The sequence below is a fragment of the Alligator mississippiensis genome, chromosome 9 (assembly GCF_030867095.1).
Source record: "Alligator mississippiensis isolate rAllMis1 chromosome 9, rAllMis1, whole genome shotgun sequence".
In the NCBI taxonomy this organism is placed as follows: domain Eukaryota; kingdom Metazoa; phylum Chordata; order Crocodylia; family Alligatoridae; genus Alligator; species Alligator mississippiensis.
The window spans coordinates 39,538,400-39,558,985 of record NC_081832.1 but is presented as its reverse complement, the minus strand read 5'-3'; the positions used below and the strand labels follow the sequence as shown (position 1 = coordinate 39,558,985).

Sequence of the window (20,586 nt, the reverse complement as noted above, 5' to 3'; positions counted from 1 at the left end):
AGCAGAATAGCTTGCTTCCCTGGTCTGGGAGTATCGCAAGCTCCTGCTCGCCCACCGCTAGAGCTCACTCTTGGGTCCTGTGATCATAGTTTTCCCTTTGTTGTGGGCTTTTCATAAATTATCATGTGCCAGCTGCTGCGCGGTGTGTATGCTTTCCCATAACTGTACCACGTAGTTTGGAATCGTGGTCACCCCACTTGCCTGACTCTTCCAGCCTTCCCTGATTATATCTAGGAGGCCTCAGGGCTGGTAACCATACACTAATTCAAATGGAGAAAACCAAATTGAAGCTTGTGGGGCTTTTCTTACCGCGAACAATAGTGGGACCAGAACCTAATTCCAGGTGCAGGGGTCACCTTGAATGGTAGTCCTTATCATCCCTTTAAGGGCCTGTTAAATCTATATTAGGCCATTTGTTTGAGGGTGATATCTGGTGGTACACAACAGCTTGATGTGGAGCATAGTACACAGGCCCAGCATTACGCTGAACATAAAATTAGTCCCCTGATCCATTCAAGTCTCTTGGGACATTACTACTCAGGAGATCTACTTCATCAATTCTGAGGCTACCTAAGGGGTCACCACTGATCATAGTGGTATTGCTTCTGGGTACCTTGTAGCATAATCCATGATAACTAAAACATATTGATACCCTGCTGTGCATTTGGGGAATGGCCCTATAATGTTGAGTGTGATCCTTTCAAATGGCTTTTCAAGTATTGGCATTGAGATAATTGGTGCTTGAGGAGGTTGCACTGACAATACTTTTTGGCAGGGTGGGCACCCCCCATGAACTGTTCCACTTCCTTGTATACCTGGCTGAAAGAATTGTTTTATCAGGTGAGCCCCATCCTATCTCTTCCCAAGTGCCCTCCCAATGGTAGGGTATGGGCTACATGTAACAGTGGCTTCATATAACTTCCCCACCAGGGGATGACCTGGTGGGGAATCTTCAGGTTCAAGGTAACCTAGAGGATAGGGACCATTCATTGATTGAATTCACTATCTGGCAAAGGGTGGGTAAACTAACTAGCAGGGCTGAAGTGCTAGACTTCAGAAAGGCTAACTTCAGTGTGCTCAGGAGATTAGGTAGTGAGGCATTAAGGCTCAAGAGCATTGGTGAAATGGTGGTCCAGGAAGGGTGGTTGTTCCTCAAGGGAGCGATTCAACAGGCACAGAAGGAGACAATCCCATTACAAATAAAAGGGAGCAAAGGGGCCAAGAAGCCCTTTTGGCTGAACAGGGAAGTCCAGGAAAGCCTAAGGGCAAAGAAAGAGGTATAGAGGCTATGGAAACAGGGGGTAGCTACCAGAGAGGAGTATACCTCCCTGGCTCACACTTGCAGGGAATCAGTTAGGAAGGCCAAAGCAGGATTAGAACTTAGGCTGGCAACAAAAATTAAGGACGACAAAAAGTCCTTCTTCAGGTCTATAGGGAGCAAAAAGAAGGCCCAGGGTAGCATAGGACCCCTATAGGACAAACTAGGGCAATTGGTGACAGAGAGGGTGGACAAAGCTGAGCTCTTCAATGAGTTCTTTGCAGCTGTATTCCTAGACCCAGACCAAGACAAATCCAGTTGGATCATAGATAGACACAGGAGGGACACCAGCCCACCAACTGTTAGTGCAGACTTAGTGAAGGAGCAGTTAAAGGGGCTGGATGTGTTCACATCAGTGGGCCTAGAAGAACTTCATTCAAGGGTGCTGAAGGAAATGGCCAGTGTCTTGCTGGCATGGCTATTTGAGCACTCATGGTGCTCCTGTCAGGTCCCAAAGGACTGAAAAGAACCAGTGTGGTCCCTATTTTCAAGAAGAGGAGGAGGGAAGAACTGGGAAACTATAGGCCAGTTAGTCTCATCACTATCCTTGAGAAAACTCTGGGAAAAATCATTAAGGATCACATTTGTGCGAGCCTAGTAGGGGAAATAATGCTGAAAGAAAATAAGCATGGATTCATTGCAGGTAGATCCTGCCTGACTAACCTTTTTTCTTTTTAGGACCAGGTCACAATATGCTTAGACGCAGGATTCAAGGTAGATATAATCTACCTAGACTTTAAGAAGGCCTTTGATACGGTATCTCATTCTGTTCTCATAAATAAACTGACAGGCTGTGATGTAAATGATTACATGGTAAGGTGGGTGGCGAATTGGCTTAGGGGTCGCACCCAGACAGTGGTAGAGGACGAGTCGATATCAACCTGGAAAGATGTGGGCAGTGGAGTCCCGCAAAGCTCAGTTCTTGGACTGGTGCTATTCAATGTGGAGTCTCTACCACTTGTAGGTTGTGGTGTCCCCACGTAGGCATATCGCTTTTATTGCCCCACTTGGTTCCCTGACGCCAGGATTAGAGAGGTTTGCACCATGGTCTCGTTACAACCAGTAGGACTGTACCAAACAGTGCCATTCCACTTCAACTTCCATTTCAAATAACTTTGTCATTTCTTGCCCCTTCTGAGGGCATGAAGTCTGCCAAGTTTCAAGGTGCAGAGGTTTCTGGGAAACTGCACCTCAAGGTGTTGACAAGCAAAACTGTCACTTGCTGGCAGTGGCAGCCTCCTGCCATCCAGCAAGCAGATCGGAGGCCCGCATCCCCAGGAGGAGTCCGGCAGAACCCCACAGCCCTCCCAAGGGTGTGGGCAGAACCCCGATCTGCCTGTCAGATGACTGGAGGCTTCTGCTGCCAGTTGGGACTGGCACTGGGTGCAGCCTGCACCCAGCACCGGGAAGATTGGTGCTGCTGCTGGCCCCAACCGGCAGCAGCAGCCTCCTGTCATCCAGCAGGCAGATCAGGGGCTCACTCGCACCCCTGGGAGGGCTGCAGGGGCTGTGCCAGACTCCTCCTAGGGGTATGGGCAGCCCCCAATCTGCCTGCTGAATGACAGGAGGCTGGTTCTGCTGCCTGGGGCCAGCGGCAGCACAAATCTTCCCGTGCGCTGGGTGCAGGCTGCACCCAGTGCCAGTCCTAGGTGACAGGAACAGCCTCCTGTCATCCAGCAGGCAGATCGAAGGCCAGCACCCCTGTGAGGAGTCTGGCACAGCCCTGCAGTCCTCCCGGGGGGTGGAGGGGGGGGGAATGCAGACCCCCAATCTGTCTGCCAGATGATAGGAGGCTGCTGCTGGTGGCTGGGACTGGACCTGGGTACAGCCCACACCCAGTACTGGGAAGGTAGGTGTTGCCACTAGCCCCAGTCAGCAACAACAACATGCTGTCGTCTGGCGTGTAGATCTGGGGGCCCGTGCCACTGGCACGGTCCCTGGATCTGCACCAGATGACAGGAGCCTGCTGCTGCAGTCTGGGACCAGTGCTGAAGCAAAGTAAGCCCAGCTTTAAAACTCAAAATGTTTCAAAACGTTCAAAATGTTTTGCATGCCCTTGTTTCATTTTGAAGCTATTTTGAAAGCTTTTGTTTTGTTTCAGTTTCACTGTTTCGAGCTCAAAACACATTGAAATGAAACACCCAGAGAAATTTCACACAACCCTAGCAACCAGTGTCAACTACTGCATGGAGCATTAGTGCTCCTAACTGTACTTGCACCTTAGGCTTTAGTGGGCCTCAGTGGCCCTCCTTACCAAAACTACAGTCCATCTGCTCTGGCTTCTTGAAAGCCTTGTTGTCATTATTATTAGCATACGATATCTCCTTTAGGGGCCAATGTTCCCCTTTTGCCTAGGAGCAGTGACTTGCTCTGTGACCATGTTCTCCACAACTATAGCATCTATCCTGCCTTCCCTCACCACGACCTCATCCTTCTTTTACTCCACCAGGTCCTCCGGCTATTCCTCTTCCTATGGCTAAGACAGCTTTATGCCTTTTTTTCTCTGTGTGCTCTTTTCTGCTTCTGCACAGGCCTCCATTAATCTTCGGGGCCTGCATCTCCGTCTGTGGTTGGTGCTGTTGCACCCACTTCTGGGTTCTCTTCTCCAGGTCCCCAATAAATTGCTTAAGAACTATCAAGTTGAGTATCTCTTCTACATTATGTTTTTCCAGTCTTGCCACTTCCATGCCAGGTGCCAGGGTTTTTTCTCCTCTGACATCTTTCTCTGGTGAAATTTCAACCTATAGTTCTCTGTGGATACCTCCAACTGATACAAAATTGCTGCTTTCACCTTCTGGTAGTCCCCAGCTTCTTCTGGAGACAGAGCCCTTTAAGCTGCCTGAGCTTTGTCTGTCAGGAGAGAACCCAGCTGATAGCCCCACTTGCCTCTATCACATCCTGCTGCTGTTGCCATTCTCTTGAAAGCCTTAAGGTATGCCTCCAGGTCTTCCCAGGGCATGCAAAATTCCTCTGTCCTGGCTCCTGGTGTCCTAGTGGCATCTACTGTCTACTCATTCAAGGCCAACTACTGAGTAAACAGCAGTTTGTGGGCCTCATTCTCTTCTCATCTTGACTGTATCGGCTTGTCTATCTGCTCATACTGCCCCTGCAAGAGGCATAGCAAACCCTCCTGCATCTGCCGCCAGGTATCCATGTTTTCTGTGGTGGTTGGCATTCCCTCCATCTAAGGTGGGTCACTGTTTGCTGGCCAGTGTACCAAAATGTGGGCGCATTAGTGGTAGGTACCTAGGCCTGGCTACTACCATGACCCAGGATTGTCCTATGGGTGCTGCCGCCTCCTGTCTTTCTCACCCACCATGACTTGCTGTAAGTTTAATTCATGTAACAAGAGGCAGTTCACCATTATTAAAAGTAATCCTCCCACAGGTAGGATTTATCACTTGCAGTAGTCACCATCCAAATTTGGGGCCTGTCCCTTTAAGGGCTGCCCAGGCTTAATGGTTTGGTTGCCCTGTGTGTTTAAATTAAACAGGGTATCTCTGGCTGGGAGCTCCACCACCCCTACACTCCTTCCACATCCACTGTTAATTAACAGAAATATACAATAACAGAAAAGGCTGGGGCCACTTGCCCCTCTCATCCATGCCTGGGGGTGCTGCAGCTGGGAGCCTCTGCTCCCTCTCACTTTCTTCTTCTGGTTGGCAACAGCTGCCTTTCATTCTCTGTCCAGACAACAGGCAACCAATCTGCTGGCCTCTCAGCCTGCTGCCACTTAGCCGCACCCTCAGGTGAGTGCATTTGTATGTGGAGTTTCCCCGGGTTTCCCCATGATCTAGTCTGGGCCGGGTTTTCCCTCCAACCCAACAACCGACAGTTTCTGTGTTCCCTGCTGTGCCAGGGGGCATGGGAGAGGCACAGAGCCTTACTCTTCAGTCTGCTACAATGGTATAATTTGTTTATTACATAGCATGTAGGTGTTTTTATATGGCACAATTTGAGTCTGGCATAAGGTGTATAAGGGATAGTTGTTTAGGGTTTTATTTTGTGAGTCATGTTGTATGTATGTGATATAGTGTGTGGTAGACTTATACATGGCTGAGTATACTTATGGTATATGTATCAGTGCTTTAATGCATCGGGAAGGATGATAAATTATAAATGATATTGCAGGTGTGTTTGTGTATACTTGGTTTACCGTGTAGAAGAGTTTTAGGTGTGGCAAAATAGGTGTGTCTGGTACACTGTTTGTGGTATGTGTGTTGGTCATATTGGGGGCCACTGTATGTAGGGGAGCATGTATATGTTTACTCTCATCTCATAGTTTCATAGTAGTTAGGGTCAGGAGGGACCTGAACAGATCATCTAGCCTGACCCCCTGCCACGGGCAGGAGTGAATGCTGGGTTCACAAGACCCCAGACAGGTGATCATCTAACTTCTTTTTGAATTTGCCCAAGGTAGGGGCAAGGACCACTTCCCTGGGAAGTTGGTTGCAGATTCTGGCCACCCTAACTGTAAAATATTGCCTTTTGATCTCTAACCTAAACCTATTCTCCATCAGCTTATAACCATTGTTCCTTGTCACCCCAGGTGGTGCTGGGGAGAAAAGGGCTCTACCTATTTGCTGTTGATCTCCTCTGATGAGTTTGTAGGCAGCCACCAGGTCCCCCTCAGCCTCCTCTTGCTGAGGCTGAACACATTCAGGTCCTTCAGTCTCTCCTCGTAGGGCCTGTCCTGCTGCCCTCTCACCAAGTGGGTGACCCTCTGAACCCTCTCCAGGCTGGCCACATCCCTTTTGAAGTGCGGCGCCCAGTACTGGATGCAGTACTACAACTGCGACCTGACCAAAGTCGCATAGAAGGGGAGTATCACCTCTCTGGACAGGCTTGAGGTATTATGTATTTGTTAAAGTCTGTGAGGTATTATGTGCATGAGCTATATTGGGGTGCCAGTAAATCATGGAGGGGATTTATTTATTTATTTTATTTAGCATATGAAGTTTAGGCCAGTGTGAAGAGCTTGAAAGCCACCATGTAGCATTGTAAATGGACACGAGTCCACAACGTGGGACACGGTTTGAACTTGTCCACAACGGCATATGTTGTCATTGCAAAGGCCCTGCTGATATAGGTTTGAGGCACAGTGACCTTGTCCAGTTCGAAAACAGTTGAGAAGTACCCAATAACAGCATGGCCAGTTATATCCTGGTTGACTGACTGTAGGGTCAGAGATAATGTGGTGACTGATTGGCACTTGTGCTGACCATTCTTCATTGAGGGGATAATCAAGGGAGAAAAGAATGTGTGTCAGGGTGGTTCTGGCTCTGCAAATCAGGGCAGACCTAGAACAGAATTTTGTTTCACTTTGTGTGCCCAAATGGCAGTTTTCAGGCTGTGATTCTGTTACCCATACAATGTGCACTTACAAGTATCCACACAGGTACTGAGCATGCACTGTAGGCCGTGTAGTGGCTGAGCAGGTACATGCCAGTCCCAAGGGGAGGGGGCGCATTTTAAACCCAATAGCAGAGTGGTTTTGGCACTTACCCAGGACATGGGAGACCCAGGATATAGCCCCGTCCACCACCTCCCACTAAGAGGCAGTTTGAAATTTGATTCCACACACTGACTTCTTAGTGTAGTGCTCTGGCCAGGCATTATCCAGTATTCTTTATAGCTCTCCTCTTGAAGCTGAGCTCCTGCACCTTGTATTTAATAATCATTGGATGAAACTGATGGAGAATAGAGAAACTTCTGCCCCAGTGAGAGGATATGGACTAGTACCAGAATCTATTCTTTTCCAGAAGCAGGGCCATATCAGTGAGCTGCATAGCTTCAAACCTGTCGTTTCCTTCCTAGCTCATATATTTTCCTCTCTTGACTGCCCAGAGAGGTGATTTCCAAAGGGGAACTGGAGAAAAGTATTCATGGTGTTGTGGTTAAAGCAATGTTCTTTGAAGTTCAGGTGGTGCAGGGTCGAATCCTCTCAAAAGAAAGGGAAGGGGGGGCCTAGACTCTATGCTTCCCATTTCCTGGGAAAGTATACTAGACTTGGGGCTAAAGCAGGGGTGGGCAATTACTTTGGTTGGGGGGCCACTTAATGAGTTTTGATGAGCTGTCTATAGCCACATATGCAAAATCTTTTAGAAGATATCATTTAACAAATTATAGATTAAAAACAAATCATATGCTAAAATAGCTACTATAACATATTTTAATTTTATTAAAAAATAATATTTGTCCTGATTTGGGTTTTTTTGAGTAGCTTATATAGAGGTGATTGTATAATAGCTCAAAATAAAGTCTTGCTCTTGTATATTGTGTGTGGGGTATTTATATGTGTGGGGTGGGTGTGGGGGGTGGATGTAGCAGGTGTACACATGTGGGGGGTGCTCCCTAGGCACTAGGTCCCAGGAGCCAGCTTGTGGGGCAGAGTGTGCACAGCAGAGCTTACCTGGGTGGTGCAGTGCAGGTACAGTCCACATCTGCGGAACCAATTGATCCTGGACAATAGGGCTGTTGGGGCAGTGAGCTTGAAGAGTGGGGGCTGGGACTCAGGATTCCCAAATTGCATTCCTAGCTGAGGCAGTGACTCCCTGCATGGCATTGGGCCTACCTTGAGCACAGTTCCCATTTTTTTCAGGCATGGAAGGATATTTTTCAGCTTCAGCCTCTGGGTGGTCTTCCTCAGTGTGATTATCCACTCCACCAGGGCAGCATGGCTGTGAACCCTTGGGAGCATTGTTGTTACTGTTTATGATTGGGGGCTGGGAGAGAGATGGGAAGGGTCCATAAGATACCTGGGGCAGTCCTTACCTTCCTCCATGGGAAAGGTTCCCATGGAAACCCTACCAGTGAAGTGTTCCAAGAGTATCATGGGCTTACCTTTGGTGAAGGTAGGACTGTACCTTTGGTGAGGGTAGGACTGTACCTCAACTGTTTCAACAGCTGCTTTCTATCCTGTGGAGCCTGTGCTCATTTAAGTTTGCTTTAACTTCCATTCTCCACAGATCTCCGGCCTCTGCCTGATGTAGCCATGACTGGGACCTGTACTCGGGAATGCACAGAGTTCGGCCACTCTGACACCTGCTGGATGCCTGGCCAATCCTCCCCAAACCGCAGGCCCAAGAACGCCCTCAAACTCTCTACCTTTGTGCCTTACCAAGACCGAGGGAGTCAAGAGCAAGTTGGGAATGGCAGCCCCAGACTCTCAGAAGAGCGCAGCACCAAAATGGCCAACCTCCGTCTGCTCCCCACGTACAGTGCCTTCTCCAACAGTAGCCATGAGCCCTGCAAGGACTCCCCCATGGAGGAAATTCCTCTCACCCAGACCTCGGACTTCCAGCCAGCCACCACCCCCTCATCCCAAACCACCAAGAGGGAGATCTACCTGTGAGGCTGAGCCTGAGGGGCAGGGAACAAACACATTTCTGAGGCCAGTGTCCAGAGGAACATTTGAAACTTTAATGCTTTATCGCTCCTGCAGCCGGTTCTCCAGGTTGTTCCCCAATTCCTACCCCACTGAGCAAGAAGCCCTAACTGGGTTCTGAGAATAGAAGGCAGGGCAGGGCAGGGGAAGAAGACCGCCATTTTAACTCAATTGTTTTTTTGGGGGGTGGGAGGGAAGGTAAACAGATAAAAACCTAAGGAATTTCTGAGCACTTGAGAGTGCATCTCTGAATTGCTGTGTCAGGGATGGCTGGGTGGGCTCCCAGTGCAGTGGGCATGGCTGAGGTGAAGGGCTTAGTTACCAAAGGTCCATGCAGAGCTGGTGGAGTTCCTGGGGCACAGGACAGAGGTGTGTCTCCATGCACAGGGAGCAAGCTGCCTGTCTCTTTACTGTAGACTCCTGTAAATATAAATCTTAGGAATGACATTCAAGTCTGCCTGATTTAAACTTTTATTGTCCTTGAAACAAAAGACATTTGAATAAAACAAACCACAGGGAGCAAGTTCCAGCTTTGAATGGTTTGCCACATGGAAGAGCACATGGGAGCACAGCTTCCAGCCCACACTCTTGTTCTATATTGTAAATAGAGATGTGATTAGTCCCTGAAACAGCAACTGAGGAGCAAGAGAAGGGCAGCAGCCATGTCCTATCTGTGGAATTGTGAGAGCTTGACATTTTTTTCAGCTGAGACTTCTTTCTGGACATTGTCACTGTGCCCACAGATTTTAAGGTCCCCAGGTACTGTGTAGAGCCAGAAATCAGGGTCTGTATTGAGTGGTCCCTTTTGGCTCTATACCCTATGAATGCTTAAGCTGAAAGAGCTAGGAGCAGGCAATGGGGGGCCACATTCAATATTTACATCATTGTCTGTAGAAGCCCTTGGCATAGCTCTTCTGGTGGGGAAAAGTCACAGGCCATTGCACCTCAGCCTATCATCTTGCACCTCCTTTGGGGCAAGAAACTTCCATTGGAGACATCTGTGCCATGAATCTGACCATTGACATGTCTGCCTGTAAGCCACCATTGCCTTTGTGAAGAGGAGCTTTGTCTCAGGGTCACACTGGGGGCTGTTGGGTCCCTGGGTACTGGAATCCCATTGCCCTTAGGCCATAGGGCCACTCTCAAGGCCTTCAGCTTTCTCTTCCAGTGTCAAAGGTTGGCCAGTCTCACTGGCATGGCATCCTACTGCCCATCCCCAGGCTCTGCCCGGTCAAGTGCCAGCATCATCTGAACTTCCTTCTGCAGGGTACCAAATCCAGTGAGACAGTATATAGTAGAGGGATAGGATGGCAACAGCTCCAACAGGTACCCAGAAAGGTGGTCCTTAGCTTGATCAGCTCTAGCAGGGTATGCCAACAGACCTCATTTTTGAGCTCCCATCCTCTAGAGCCTTAGGAGCTGTTCTGCTAATTTGGTCTCTGTCCCATTCACAACTGCTCCAACTCTGGCCTGATCCCAATTCCAGATAACTGGGAAGTTCTGTCTAGGGTGGGGGTAATTCATTCCTTATTTTCCTTTAAGTAATCCTTCTTCCTTATCTATTGGGGAAGCTGGGACTGGGTGTGCTGCATCATTGTTCTTCCCTTTCTCCTCTGCAGTTTTTATTGTTAGGATCTTCCTTAGGGAGTAAATCCAATGGTAGCGGCCTCCTTTCTTCATTGTTAGTCTCTATTTAATCTTTAAACATAGGGAGAGAGGAAGGAGGAGGGATCCCTGTGTACCCTTGTTGGGACATTGTGTATATGGGCAGTGGCCTGCAGGCATATTTTCTAATGTGATACTTGTGGTTAGCTCTACAGGGCTTTACTGGCACAGGGTGAGGGCATTGTAGTCCTTGTCTTATCAGTCAGTGAGAATCTGAGACTCCCATGAAATTCCTGCAGTTATCTTTGAGGGGCTAAGAGCCATGGCACCAAGGGCCTTTCCCTTCCAGCACCTTCTTTTCCCTCCTGAGTATCCAGTATGTCTCTCACTAAATAGTTCTTCCCTTTTTGCTTTGGGCAAGGGTGGTAGGAATGTGGTCAGTTCCATGATGTAGCCACCCTCAGGACTTTGGGAACAGAGGGATACAAGTTGAGCCAAGCTTCGTTCCAAGGAGATTATGACCCAAAAGTAAAAAAGTACAGGGAAGGGTGGCAGCAGGACTGATTCCCAATCACCCTGCCCTGCTTGCTCCCCCAGTGTCCTGGTTCTCAACTCTTTTCTTTCCCCAGGTGATGTGACAAGGCACCATACTGTTTAGCATTGAAATGTACAGAGGTGCCACTTGGAGGAGGCAGGACCTTCCTCCTAGCCTCTCCTGTAATTACCTTCTTTTTTCAGGACACAAGTTCCCATGGTCCTATGGGGAAGATAGGTGGCCTCCACATGGCCATCAAGGCATTCCTGTTCTGCCCTTCCCCGTGGTGGTAGTATTTGGGGGCCCAAGCTCTCTCTGGCCTGGCTGCTTGAGCATGTCACTTAAACTTGTTCTTGTTTTAGCTCTGTAGTTTCAGAGCCTAACTGGGCAGAATGTGCAATTTGGCCATGTAGGCCAGGATCTTTGATTCCTCTGCCAACTCAGCTGCTCACTCCTCCCACCTGGATTGGGATTAGTGGCAGCAATCCCCTCTGAAGAGGGACTCCTTGGGAGACTACCTAGTGCAGAGCTGAGGAACATTAGCCTTCAAGACAGATAAAATGGAGCCTGGGGTTCCTCTGGACCTGGATTGCATGTTGGCTGTAGTTCTGAAGGAGCCTTGGAGCTTAGGACTCTTCAGTTTGATTTGGGAGCCAGGGGCTGCCTGAGGCATCATTACAACTCCCTCAGTCTGAGCCGTTGTGCATCTCAGGCTAGTTTGGGAATGAGGAATTTGCCCTGGAAAGTCAGGGCAGAGGTATTGCTAGGGATTTGTCCCTGATGGTGAGGCTGAAAACAGAGATGATGTCTGGAGACACCCGCTGGCAAGGTGGTAGGGACTGACTCCCAAGCTGAGAGCAGAAATGTTACTAGGGCAAGAACAGAGATCATGTTGGAGATTAGTCTGAGAGACAAGGGTGGAGATGGTGTTGGGAATCAGCACGGGGGAACAAATTCTGGAAATTAGCTTCAGAGATCAGGGCAGAGCTGTCACTAAAACTCAGTTCCCAGGATGAGGTAGGAATTGGTGCTGGGGATCAGTACCTGGAACAAGGGAGGACCTGCCACTAAGGATCAGTTCTGGGGATGAAGGCAGAGATAAAAGTGACGCCTATTTTCCAGGCTAGGGCATAGGATGTGTTGGGAACTGGCCTCCATGGCAAGAGCAGAAATGACACTTGCCAGGATTCCTGAGGGGAACATAGAGATGGTAAGAGGCATCAATCCCCTGGATCAGGTCACAGATGTAAGTGGAGATCTGTCTGTGGGGCAAGAGCAGAGATGGCACTGGTGACTGGCATCATGGTGAAGGGATCAGGTCCTGGGATTAGGACAAAAATGGTGCTGGGAGTCAGTCCAGAGGCAAAGGTGATGTTCATGCTGAGGATTGCAGCCCTGCGAGAGGGTGGAGATGCTGGCAGGGAGAAGCTCATTTGCACAACTATAAGAATGAAAGATAGAGCCTCTGTGCATGTGGGGGAGAGAAAGCTCCAGTCTAGACAAGCACAGTGAAGAAGGAATCTGGGGTTACCAGAGCCTCTGAGGAGGGGGTTCACTGTATCTATACTGCACTAGGACAAGCCAAGGGGTAAAACCAAAGGTGGGAGCCAGGGAGCAGATGGGCTGCTTAGGAAGAATCCAAGTGACCCCTTTGTAGCTCTTCGGTGTTGGTTCTATTTATACAAGATTTAATTTCCTTGCTTGTGATGCCTTGTTTTTTGTACAGTTTTATGTACATGCAGGTGTAGCTTTTCTAAAGGAGAAATCCTATGGCAAAGTAAAGTACCCAACTATTTTTCAGATGGTGACCTATGTCTAAGGCAATGCCTCTTGCTAAGGTTGTATTGCTCTCAATGTGTGATGCATTTCCCTGTGCGGGGAAGGCTTTGGGCCTTGGGTTTGATTTTCCCCAGGCGCTGTGAGCACAATTGATTCCCTTGTATTTCTTTCTGTTTGGAGCAGTGAGCATGACACCGTTGTGAGCCCCTTTTTGTTCTCTCCTGTTCTGTTTGTTTGCTGAGCTGTCAGATGATCAACTCCCTTGTAATTAACCCTTCCCAAAGCTTTACAATAAAAGTGTGAAAACCTGGGTGCCTGTGCCTGGATTTTTCTGGCATGTTTGTGCATTGTCACGTCTTACCCTGTGTTCTAAAGGTTCTTGGAGAAGAAACTCTCCACTAGCTTAGGGCTCCGAAGAAAGAATAAATTCCCCTAGACTCTCCCCTGGACTGAGTCGAGGATCTCACCCCTGGTCCAGGCCACGAACCCTTCAGTACTTACAAAAATGAGTTAGCCTAAGGTATAATGTGATGCTTTGCAGAGAATACAAAAGAGGGACTCAAGCAATGTCATTTGGTAGATTGGGTAATTTCCACATGCTTGGCAGTCCTGGGGCGCATTCATTGCTCACATGTCCTGCAATTATATATTGTTGGGAGGGGGGCAGTGTGTGGGGGTGTGGTATGTGGTTGGGAGTGTGTGTTTCTGTGTATGATGGGGGGTGTGGGTGGATGAGTGTGGGTTTTGTGAGGACGTGTGGCTGTGTGGGGGGGTGTAGGGTATGTTGGGGGTTGTGGGTGTGTGTATATGTGGGAGGGTTGTGGGGGGTGGGGTTTGTGAAGGAGTGTAGCTGTGTGGGGTGGGGTATAGGGTATGGTGGGGGCTGTAGGTGTGTGTATATGTGGGAAGGTTGGGGAGCTGGGCAAGGTGTGGGTATGGTTTGTGGGGTGTGAGGAAGGGTGGGGGGTGTGGAGACCCCTGACATGACCCCCCCCATGGAAAATAGTCCCTGCTACTAGTGGCAGCAGCTACAGGCCCTTGGGATACCCGTGGCCTGTGCAAGCACTGCCTCCTGACAGCATGCAGCTTTGGCCATATCTAGGATCTGCACATGGTGGCAAGGAGAGGAACCAGTCTGGCCTGCCTATATCTCATGCTCATGTGCAGCTCCCAGGATGTGCATGCCACCAGGAGGAAGCCCTGGATGATGGAGCCAGCTGCCTTCCTCCCTCCTTGCTGTGACATATAATTCATGTGACTCCACCAGGAAGCAGGAGGCAAGGCTCCCCACCACTTCCTGTGGAGTACCATGAGCTGCACATGGTGGCAGGGAGTGGCTTCCTCACGCAGGGCTTCTCCCTGGTGGCATGTGTGTCCTGATAACTGCACATGAGCCCCACGATAGAGGTCGGGCAGCCTGACTCCATTCCTTGCCGCCACGTGCAGCTTCCAGAACTGGCTTGAGCCATGCACTACCAGCAGCTGTGCTAGGTAGGCTATGAGCACCCTGAGGGCCTGTTGTTTGCTACAGCTTCCACTGCTGGCAATGGCAGGGGCTGTACGCCATGGGGAAGGCATGTGGGGAGGTTCCCACCCCCCCTACCCATTTTCACACCCCACAAACCACACCCACTCCCTGCCCACCCAGTCTGTACATTTCTGCCACTCTGCTGGGCATGGGCCCTGGGCTCTGTGTTCCTGCCAGCTTCATGCCCCGCATTCCCACCCAGCTGCAGCTTCCATACCTGGTGCCCAGAGCAAGTACTGCAGCAGAGACACAGGACGAGCTGCTGGAGTCCAGGGAAGCTAAGAAGGTTCTGTGGCAGCTGCAGCAGTGGCAGCAGCAGCCCCACCTAGAAGCTGTACATGCTTGCCAGGGCTGGGGCCCTCCCACACAGGAGGGTGGGGGTGAACTATGGGGTTTGGGAAGGGTTCAGTTAATTGATGGGCACCAACAGGCTGAATAAAACTGCCTGGCAGGCCAGGTCCAGTCTGTGGGCCATATTTTGCCTGCCCCTGCCCTAATCTGCCACAGGTAAAGCAGGGGAACCACAGCAGCCAAAGTGCTGTTTCTATTAAATGTTTTCAATATATGCTAAAGAGGTTCCCAGGTAGAGGGGCACAACCTCTGCTGTGGAGGAAGGCAAAAAACCCCCACAGTCCATACCAAGCTGACTATGGGGAAAATGTTTTCCTGACTCCAAATATGGCAATCGGTCTGATCTTGAGCAGAGGGATAAGACCTTCTAGTCAGGAACCTCTGACTTGGTCCCAGCAGGAGCATTGGCACACCCTAGTCAGAGTCCCAAGCCTTGGTTTTAGCCAGCACTCAATGTCTCTGAGAAGGCTTATAAATACCTGAGACATATAGCAGAAAAAGCCGGTGGGGGGGAGGGAAAGGTACAGGGGGTGGCAACCAACAAAGCCAGAAGCATGGAAAATACCTATAGTAGAAGATAGGCATAGCTATGCCTAGATCATCCCCAACCAGCGGCTGTCCAACTTCATCTTGAACACCTCCAGTGATGTGGAGTCCACAACTTCCCTAGGCTACACTGCTTCACTATTCTAACAGTGAAGTTTTTCCAGATATCCAGTCTAAACTTAAACTTTGCTGCAGCTTCAAGCCATTAGTCTACATCCTCCTCTCTCCAGCAAGAGAGCAAAGGTGTTTTCCTTCTTCTTTATGGCAGCCTGCCAAGTATTTGAAGACTGCTATCATACCCCTCCTTAAGTGCTTTTTCTGCAAGCTGAACATGCCTAGCATCTTCAACCTCTCCTCAAATGACTGGCCTTTCAAGCCCTTGATCATCTTTGTTGTTCACCTCTGGCGATATCTGCCTCTCTTGGCTGCACGGATGGCCACCTTCAAAAGAAGCTCTTGTGAAACAAGGGGGAAATACCTGACCTGTGACATGGTGGATAGAGCACTATGTCAGGCAGGCAGAGTGCTAAAAGTTCATACATGGTGGAGAGGAGCTAGAATTCATGCTTCTTGGGTAAGTGCTCTAACCACTCAACTACTGGGCTAACCCACAGGAGACTCTTTCTCCTCTGAAGACATGAGTTTGGCTATATCCAGATGAGCAGGGCCATGCAGTTTCTGGTGCTACAAACCTCTTTGATTTCCCAGTAGCAAAAAAAAAAAGCATGAGAAAAAAAAAGCAGCATGGAGCATGCTACAATAGCATGTGCCAGAACAAAGAGAAGTTTGGTCCTCCAGGGAGATGCTCTGGCTGTCAGCCAGAGCATCTCTATTTCACTTGTGCCCCGGCTGCTCCAGCACACCAGGAGCTGGAAGGAGCTGGGAAAAGGCAGTTTGCCCAAAGTGGGACAATTTGTCCCTCAACAGAGTGCACATGCAGGGGTGTGCACTGTGCACAAAGTAGTGGCATAATTTTGCGCTGCTATAATTTTTCCTGCTGCAAGCGCATACCCCTGCTTGTCTGGATGTGGCCTTTCTGGCCATCTACATCTTCATAACTTAGAAGCAAGTAAAATAAAAATGGGCAAATATACATAGCTGCATAGCAGCCTGCCAGTATGTAGCCTATTGCACTTACTTATATATATACACACTTATTCATCCACACTGCAGGGGAAAAAGAAATGCACCCTGTGCATAAGGAGCAAAAACATGACTTCCATAGCTGGAAAAGTACCATTTCAATGCACAAAGGGAAACAGAATTCCATTTCAGGGGACTAAATTGATTTCTCTGCTAATGCCCCAAACAATAGTAAGGAGAGAGCAGCTCCCAGGAAAGGGGAAGGTGCAAGGGAGGACGAAATGGGAGACAGGAACAAAAACAAAGGAATCAGCATCTCCACAGCTAGTGCAAAGATAACCCTGAGGGCTCAAACTGGAGTTTACCATTCTAGACCAGGGCTTGTCAACCGGGGGGGGGGGGGGGGTATGTGTACCCCTGGGTGTACTTGGGAAGGTCCTAGGGGGTATGAACCACTGGCACAGAGAAGAGTGGGGCAGGGCTGCCAACACTTTGTGCTTTTGTTTTCGCTGGTGCTGTGCACCACAGGTGCTTCTGCCCTGCACTGCTGGCACTTTTGGTTTTGCCACCGCACGGGTGACACCCCACCCCCTGTCATCAATTGGCTTTCCGCTTGTTGACCATCTGCTGGGGGTACCCCAAGCATAAAAGGTTGAAAACCGCTGTTCTAGGCCATCTACTTGGCTATGGGCAAAACTCTGGGTTTGATTTCAGTGTCTGGTGGTCCAGAGATCCCCTAAGGATCAGCCTTATAGACAAACATGTACAAGGAACTCCTTTCACAGTCATTCTCCCCTTCAGGAGCCACAGGAATTCTCCATGCTCAACCTTTAAAACTGTCAGGCAAAAGGATACACAGTTACAAACCTCATCAGCAGGCCACAGGGAGAACCGATCTCCCAGTATCAGCCTCACTACACCTCCACACCCACTATGCAAGCCCTTGTGTTGTTATTATCCTCCCCCTCACTCTTCATCAATTCCTCCCTCACTTCCTTGCCCTCTCCCTTCTCTCTCCCTTCTGCCCTCTTTGTTCTTACCCTCCTTTATCCTTTCCACCTTTCCCAGACTCTCCCCTCAGGTTGCTCTCATGGTCTCTCTGCCTCCACACACATCCAACAATCCCTTGCTCCCCTTCATTTTTTCCCACACATTCTCATTTTGCACTCCATCCTCATCTCTGCATCTTCTTTTCACCCACTTCCTCCCTTAGCCTAGCTCTCCCTTTGGTCTGCCTCTCTTCCCTTGATTATCCCTCCCCACACAACTTGCCCATTCTACCATATTCTCCTACCTCCTGTGTTTTTAAGCAAACCCCGCTCCTCCACACTCCCCTTCCACTTCCCCTGGAGTTCCCAAAAAGCGTCCCTCTGACACAATCAACCCCAGGACTGCGCTCTCCCCCACTTGTTTATCCCTTTCCTTCCACAATTCCTTGTGCCACTCCTTCCCCTGCATTCTTTCTCCCCACTCCCTAGTCTCTCTCTTGCCCCATATTCTCTTTCCACTCCACTCCCTGTAATTTCCCCTCCCCAGCACTCTTCACTGAGAGGAAGGACAGGACTCTCTGTGACTCAGCTCCCCCAGCTCACAGGCCCACATAACTGTTCTGTTTCCATGACAACATATATTGATTGCACTGGCTAAGAGGGACTGCTCTAGCATGAATGCTCCTGGCAGAGCCTAGGCTGATGGAAGGGATTCCATGGGGCCTATGATCACACAGGGGTTTGGGAGAGAGCACTGGAGGACATGCTTCGGCTTGTGATGAGTTCAGAGCTACATGTCACTGGGGCTCCTTCTGACTTGAGCATCCATGCAGCCACCAGCTGGGGTCACCATGCCCAGCCAATGAAGAGGTACAGGTCAGGGCTGTAAGTTAAGAAAGAAAGGAGAGGTACGAGGGGAAAAGGGTTAATTTCTCTATGGAAGGAAGAGTTGGTGTCTCTAGGGGCGAGGGACAGATGGTCATGTCATCAGGGTCAATGTCAGTACTAGAGGAGAGATATAGGAAAGAAGCAAACTGAGCCAGATAGGGCTCTCAAATGGGGAAAGTCAGCATATCTAAGAGGAAAGAAAGAAAATGGATCAGATCAGTTCTGTAGGACAGCGGGGTCCAGCTCTGCAAAGTGTCTCATGAGGTGGGGTAACAACTTGCCTGCATGACTGCCAGAACTGTTTCCTTAATATGGCTCTGAAACTCATGAATAAATGCTGTACTGTTTTCCCCAGCCCCTTTCACCCTACTGCTGATTTTTGTTGCCAATAGCAACCAAAACCCTTGAATTTGGTGGTGGGTAAAGGGAGGGGGGTGAGTGTCAATTGTGTTCACCTCCTGTGTTCTGGAACCATGGCAATACAGCGGCTCTGACAGTTGTTCCAAGAAGCCCCATGGGCCGAAATTTAACCACTCACAGGTTGTATGCAGTCAGTTCAATAGCCCTGCTCTAGGGAATACATGGAAGTAAAAGGTCAATATATCTGAGGATGAGGGAAGGGTCAGTATCTCTAAGGGGAAACTGAGAGGTGGATAGGTTGGGTTAATGTCCTCAGGAAGGGAAGTATGGTGGATTAGTCTCTCTAAGAGATCAGGGTCAGTATTTTTACTGAAGAGAAGGAAGGTTGTATTTCTGGGAGATGGTTGGTCAGGCTGGGTCACAATGGTATTTCTCTAGAGCAGGGGTGGGCAAAATCTGGCCACCAGGCCAGATGCAGCCCACCAGGCCATTCTATCTGGCCCATGGGGCCCCTAAAAATTTAGAAAATTAATATATATCTGTCCCTAGCTGCCTGTCATGTGGCCCTCTATGGCAGTAAGCAGCCCTCTGCCTGAAATAATTGCCTGCCCCTGCTCTAGAGCATTAGCTTTCCTCAGCTGAGTCTGACACAGATGAGTCATGTGAGAGGTTGCTCAGATGATCATTCCCACCTTCTGTGAGCCACACCTGGTTATGGGAACTGAGATAGTGCTGAATCCTGGGCTGGGAGGAAGTTAACCTTATGTTCACTTGCAGCTGCTGTTGCCATCTCAAATCGTAAGGCACTGGCTCACTTATCTGCTCACATCAGTTTGGGGTTTAGCTGCATTCCTTTCTCTCTGGAGTGTGCCACTCTGGGGTATGCCACTCTGGAGTGTGGTTTGCAGATGCCTGGAGCAGTGCATCCCCACCAGGCAGGGAAATACTGCTCTTCTCTTAGGGCATATGTAGACAAAATGATATTTCCCGTTTACGTCAACACAACTGCATTTATGTTTGCATGACCTGGGATTTCCCACTGCTCTAAAGTGCATTTAGTGCCTTAAACTAACACTATTTGGAGATGTGTTAATTTGCTGCGCCCTCCACTTACGATGCTCCAACTGTGGATTTGTTCATGCAAACAGCCAAAGACTCCAAAGACTTCTAACTAATCCGCTTCACCATGGCGGGGGGGCGCTGTGTTCTGGCCTTTAGCCAGTAGGTGCTGCTGTGTGCTCTTTTTTACCCTCCTTCACTTTTCACTCCTCCCTCACAGCATGCAGTTCAGGTTGGGATGGGTCTGCTCAGACCAATTATTATTTTAAAATGGGAGAGAGAAATAATTCCTTAATTTTCTACCCCCTCTTAATTCTTCTGCCACCCCACCACCTATAGTGTATATCCTTCCCCCCCCCCACCCATGTGCCCTCCTGTCCACCCCACCCCACCGTGTACCCTCCACCTGCAACCCCCATACCTCCCATCATGTGCTGCCACTGCAGTGGACAGCTCCCAACAACAGCTGCAGCATCACCGTAACGGTAAGTTTTCTGCAAGTAGTTTGAAACTTTGGAGTGAGTGGTTACATGACTTCCTTCAATATTGCAAACCTTCTGAACTTTCCATTTCAGTATCACAAACAAAAGTCCAAAGGCAGGATGCTGCCTGCCAGATGCAACGCCCAGGATATACAGCGTCCCAGGTGATATTTAGGTAATATGTCCCACTGACCTTGTGTGCGTGTGTGTGGCAGGGTGGGCAATGAAAAAGTCCGTTTTTTCCAATTGTGCACCAAACCCCCCTCCTCTTCCTCCTTTCTCCCCTCCTCGCAGAAAACTTTCGTGGGCAGAACTCACCAGGGGTGGCAACCAGCCCATAGCCCAGTGACGAGAATAGAGTGAAGATAGTGAAAAGGAGTAGAGTGAAAATATTTCCCTTTTTTTTTTATTTTTGTACATTTTGTATATATTTTATATTGTTAAGTTGTATATAGTTATTATTAAAGCTGCAGCATTTTCATTGAAGTGTTTTATTTTTGCTCTCTGTATGTGTCATATTTTCTTTGAGGTGAGTGGGTGGTTGGGTTGGTTTTCAGAGACTGTGCCTGCCTCAGCGTGGGGCTGTGCTTGGTGGGGGGTTTATGGAGTCATGGCATTACTGGAAAGAGTTGCAAAGAGTTGCAAGGTGGACTGGTATTGGAGGGAGGGAGGGAGG

The 20,586-nt window shown here is 49.2% G+C and overlaps 1 protein-coding gene across 4 annotated transcripts in view; it reads left to right on the top strand.

Annotated features, from left to right (window-relative positions):
• Positions 1–20,366, top strand: part of PCDH1 (protocadherin 1) — a 225,324-nt gene extending 204,958 nt beyond the window's left edge. For 3 of the 4 annotated variants that reach the window (XM_006260072.4, XM_019483768.2, XM_019484272.2), the window contains exon 5: positions 8,287–12,934. In XM_006260072.4, the coding sequence (XP_006260134.2) occupies positions 8,287–8,672 (386 nt within the window). In that variant the 3' untranslated portion in view covers positions 8,673–12,934. Of the gene's footprint in view, positions 1–8,286; positions 12,935–20,003; positions 20,086–20,204 lie in introns of those variants that run through there. The other variant, XM_019484709.2, reaches the window with a different exon arrangement.
• The last annotated feature ends 220 nt before the right edge of the window (positions 20,367–20,586 follow it).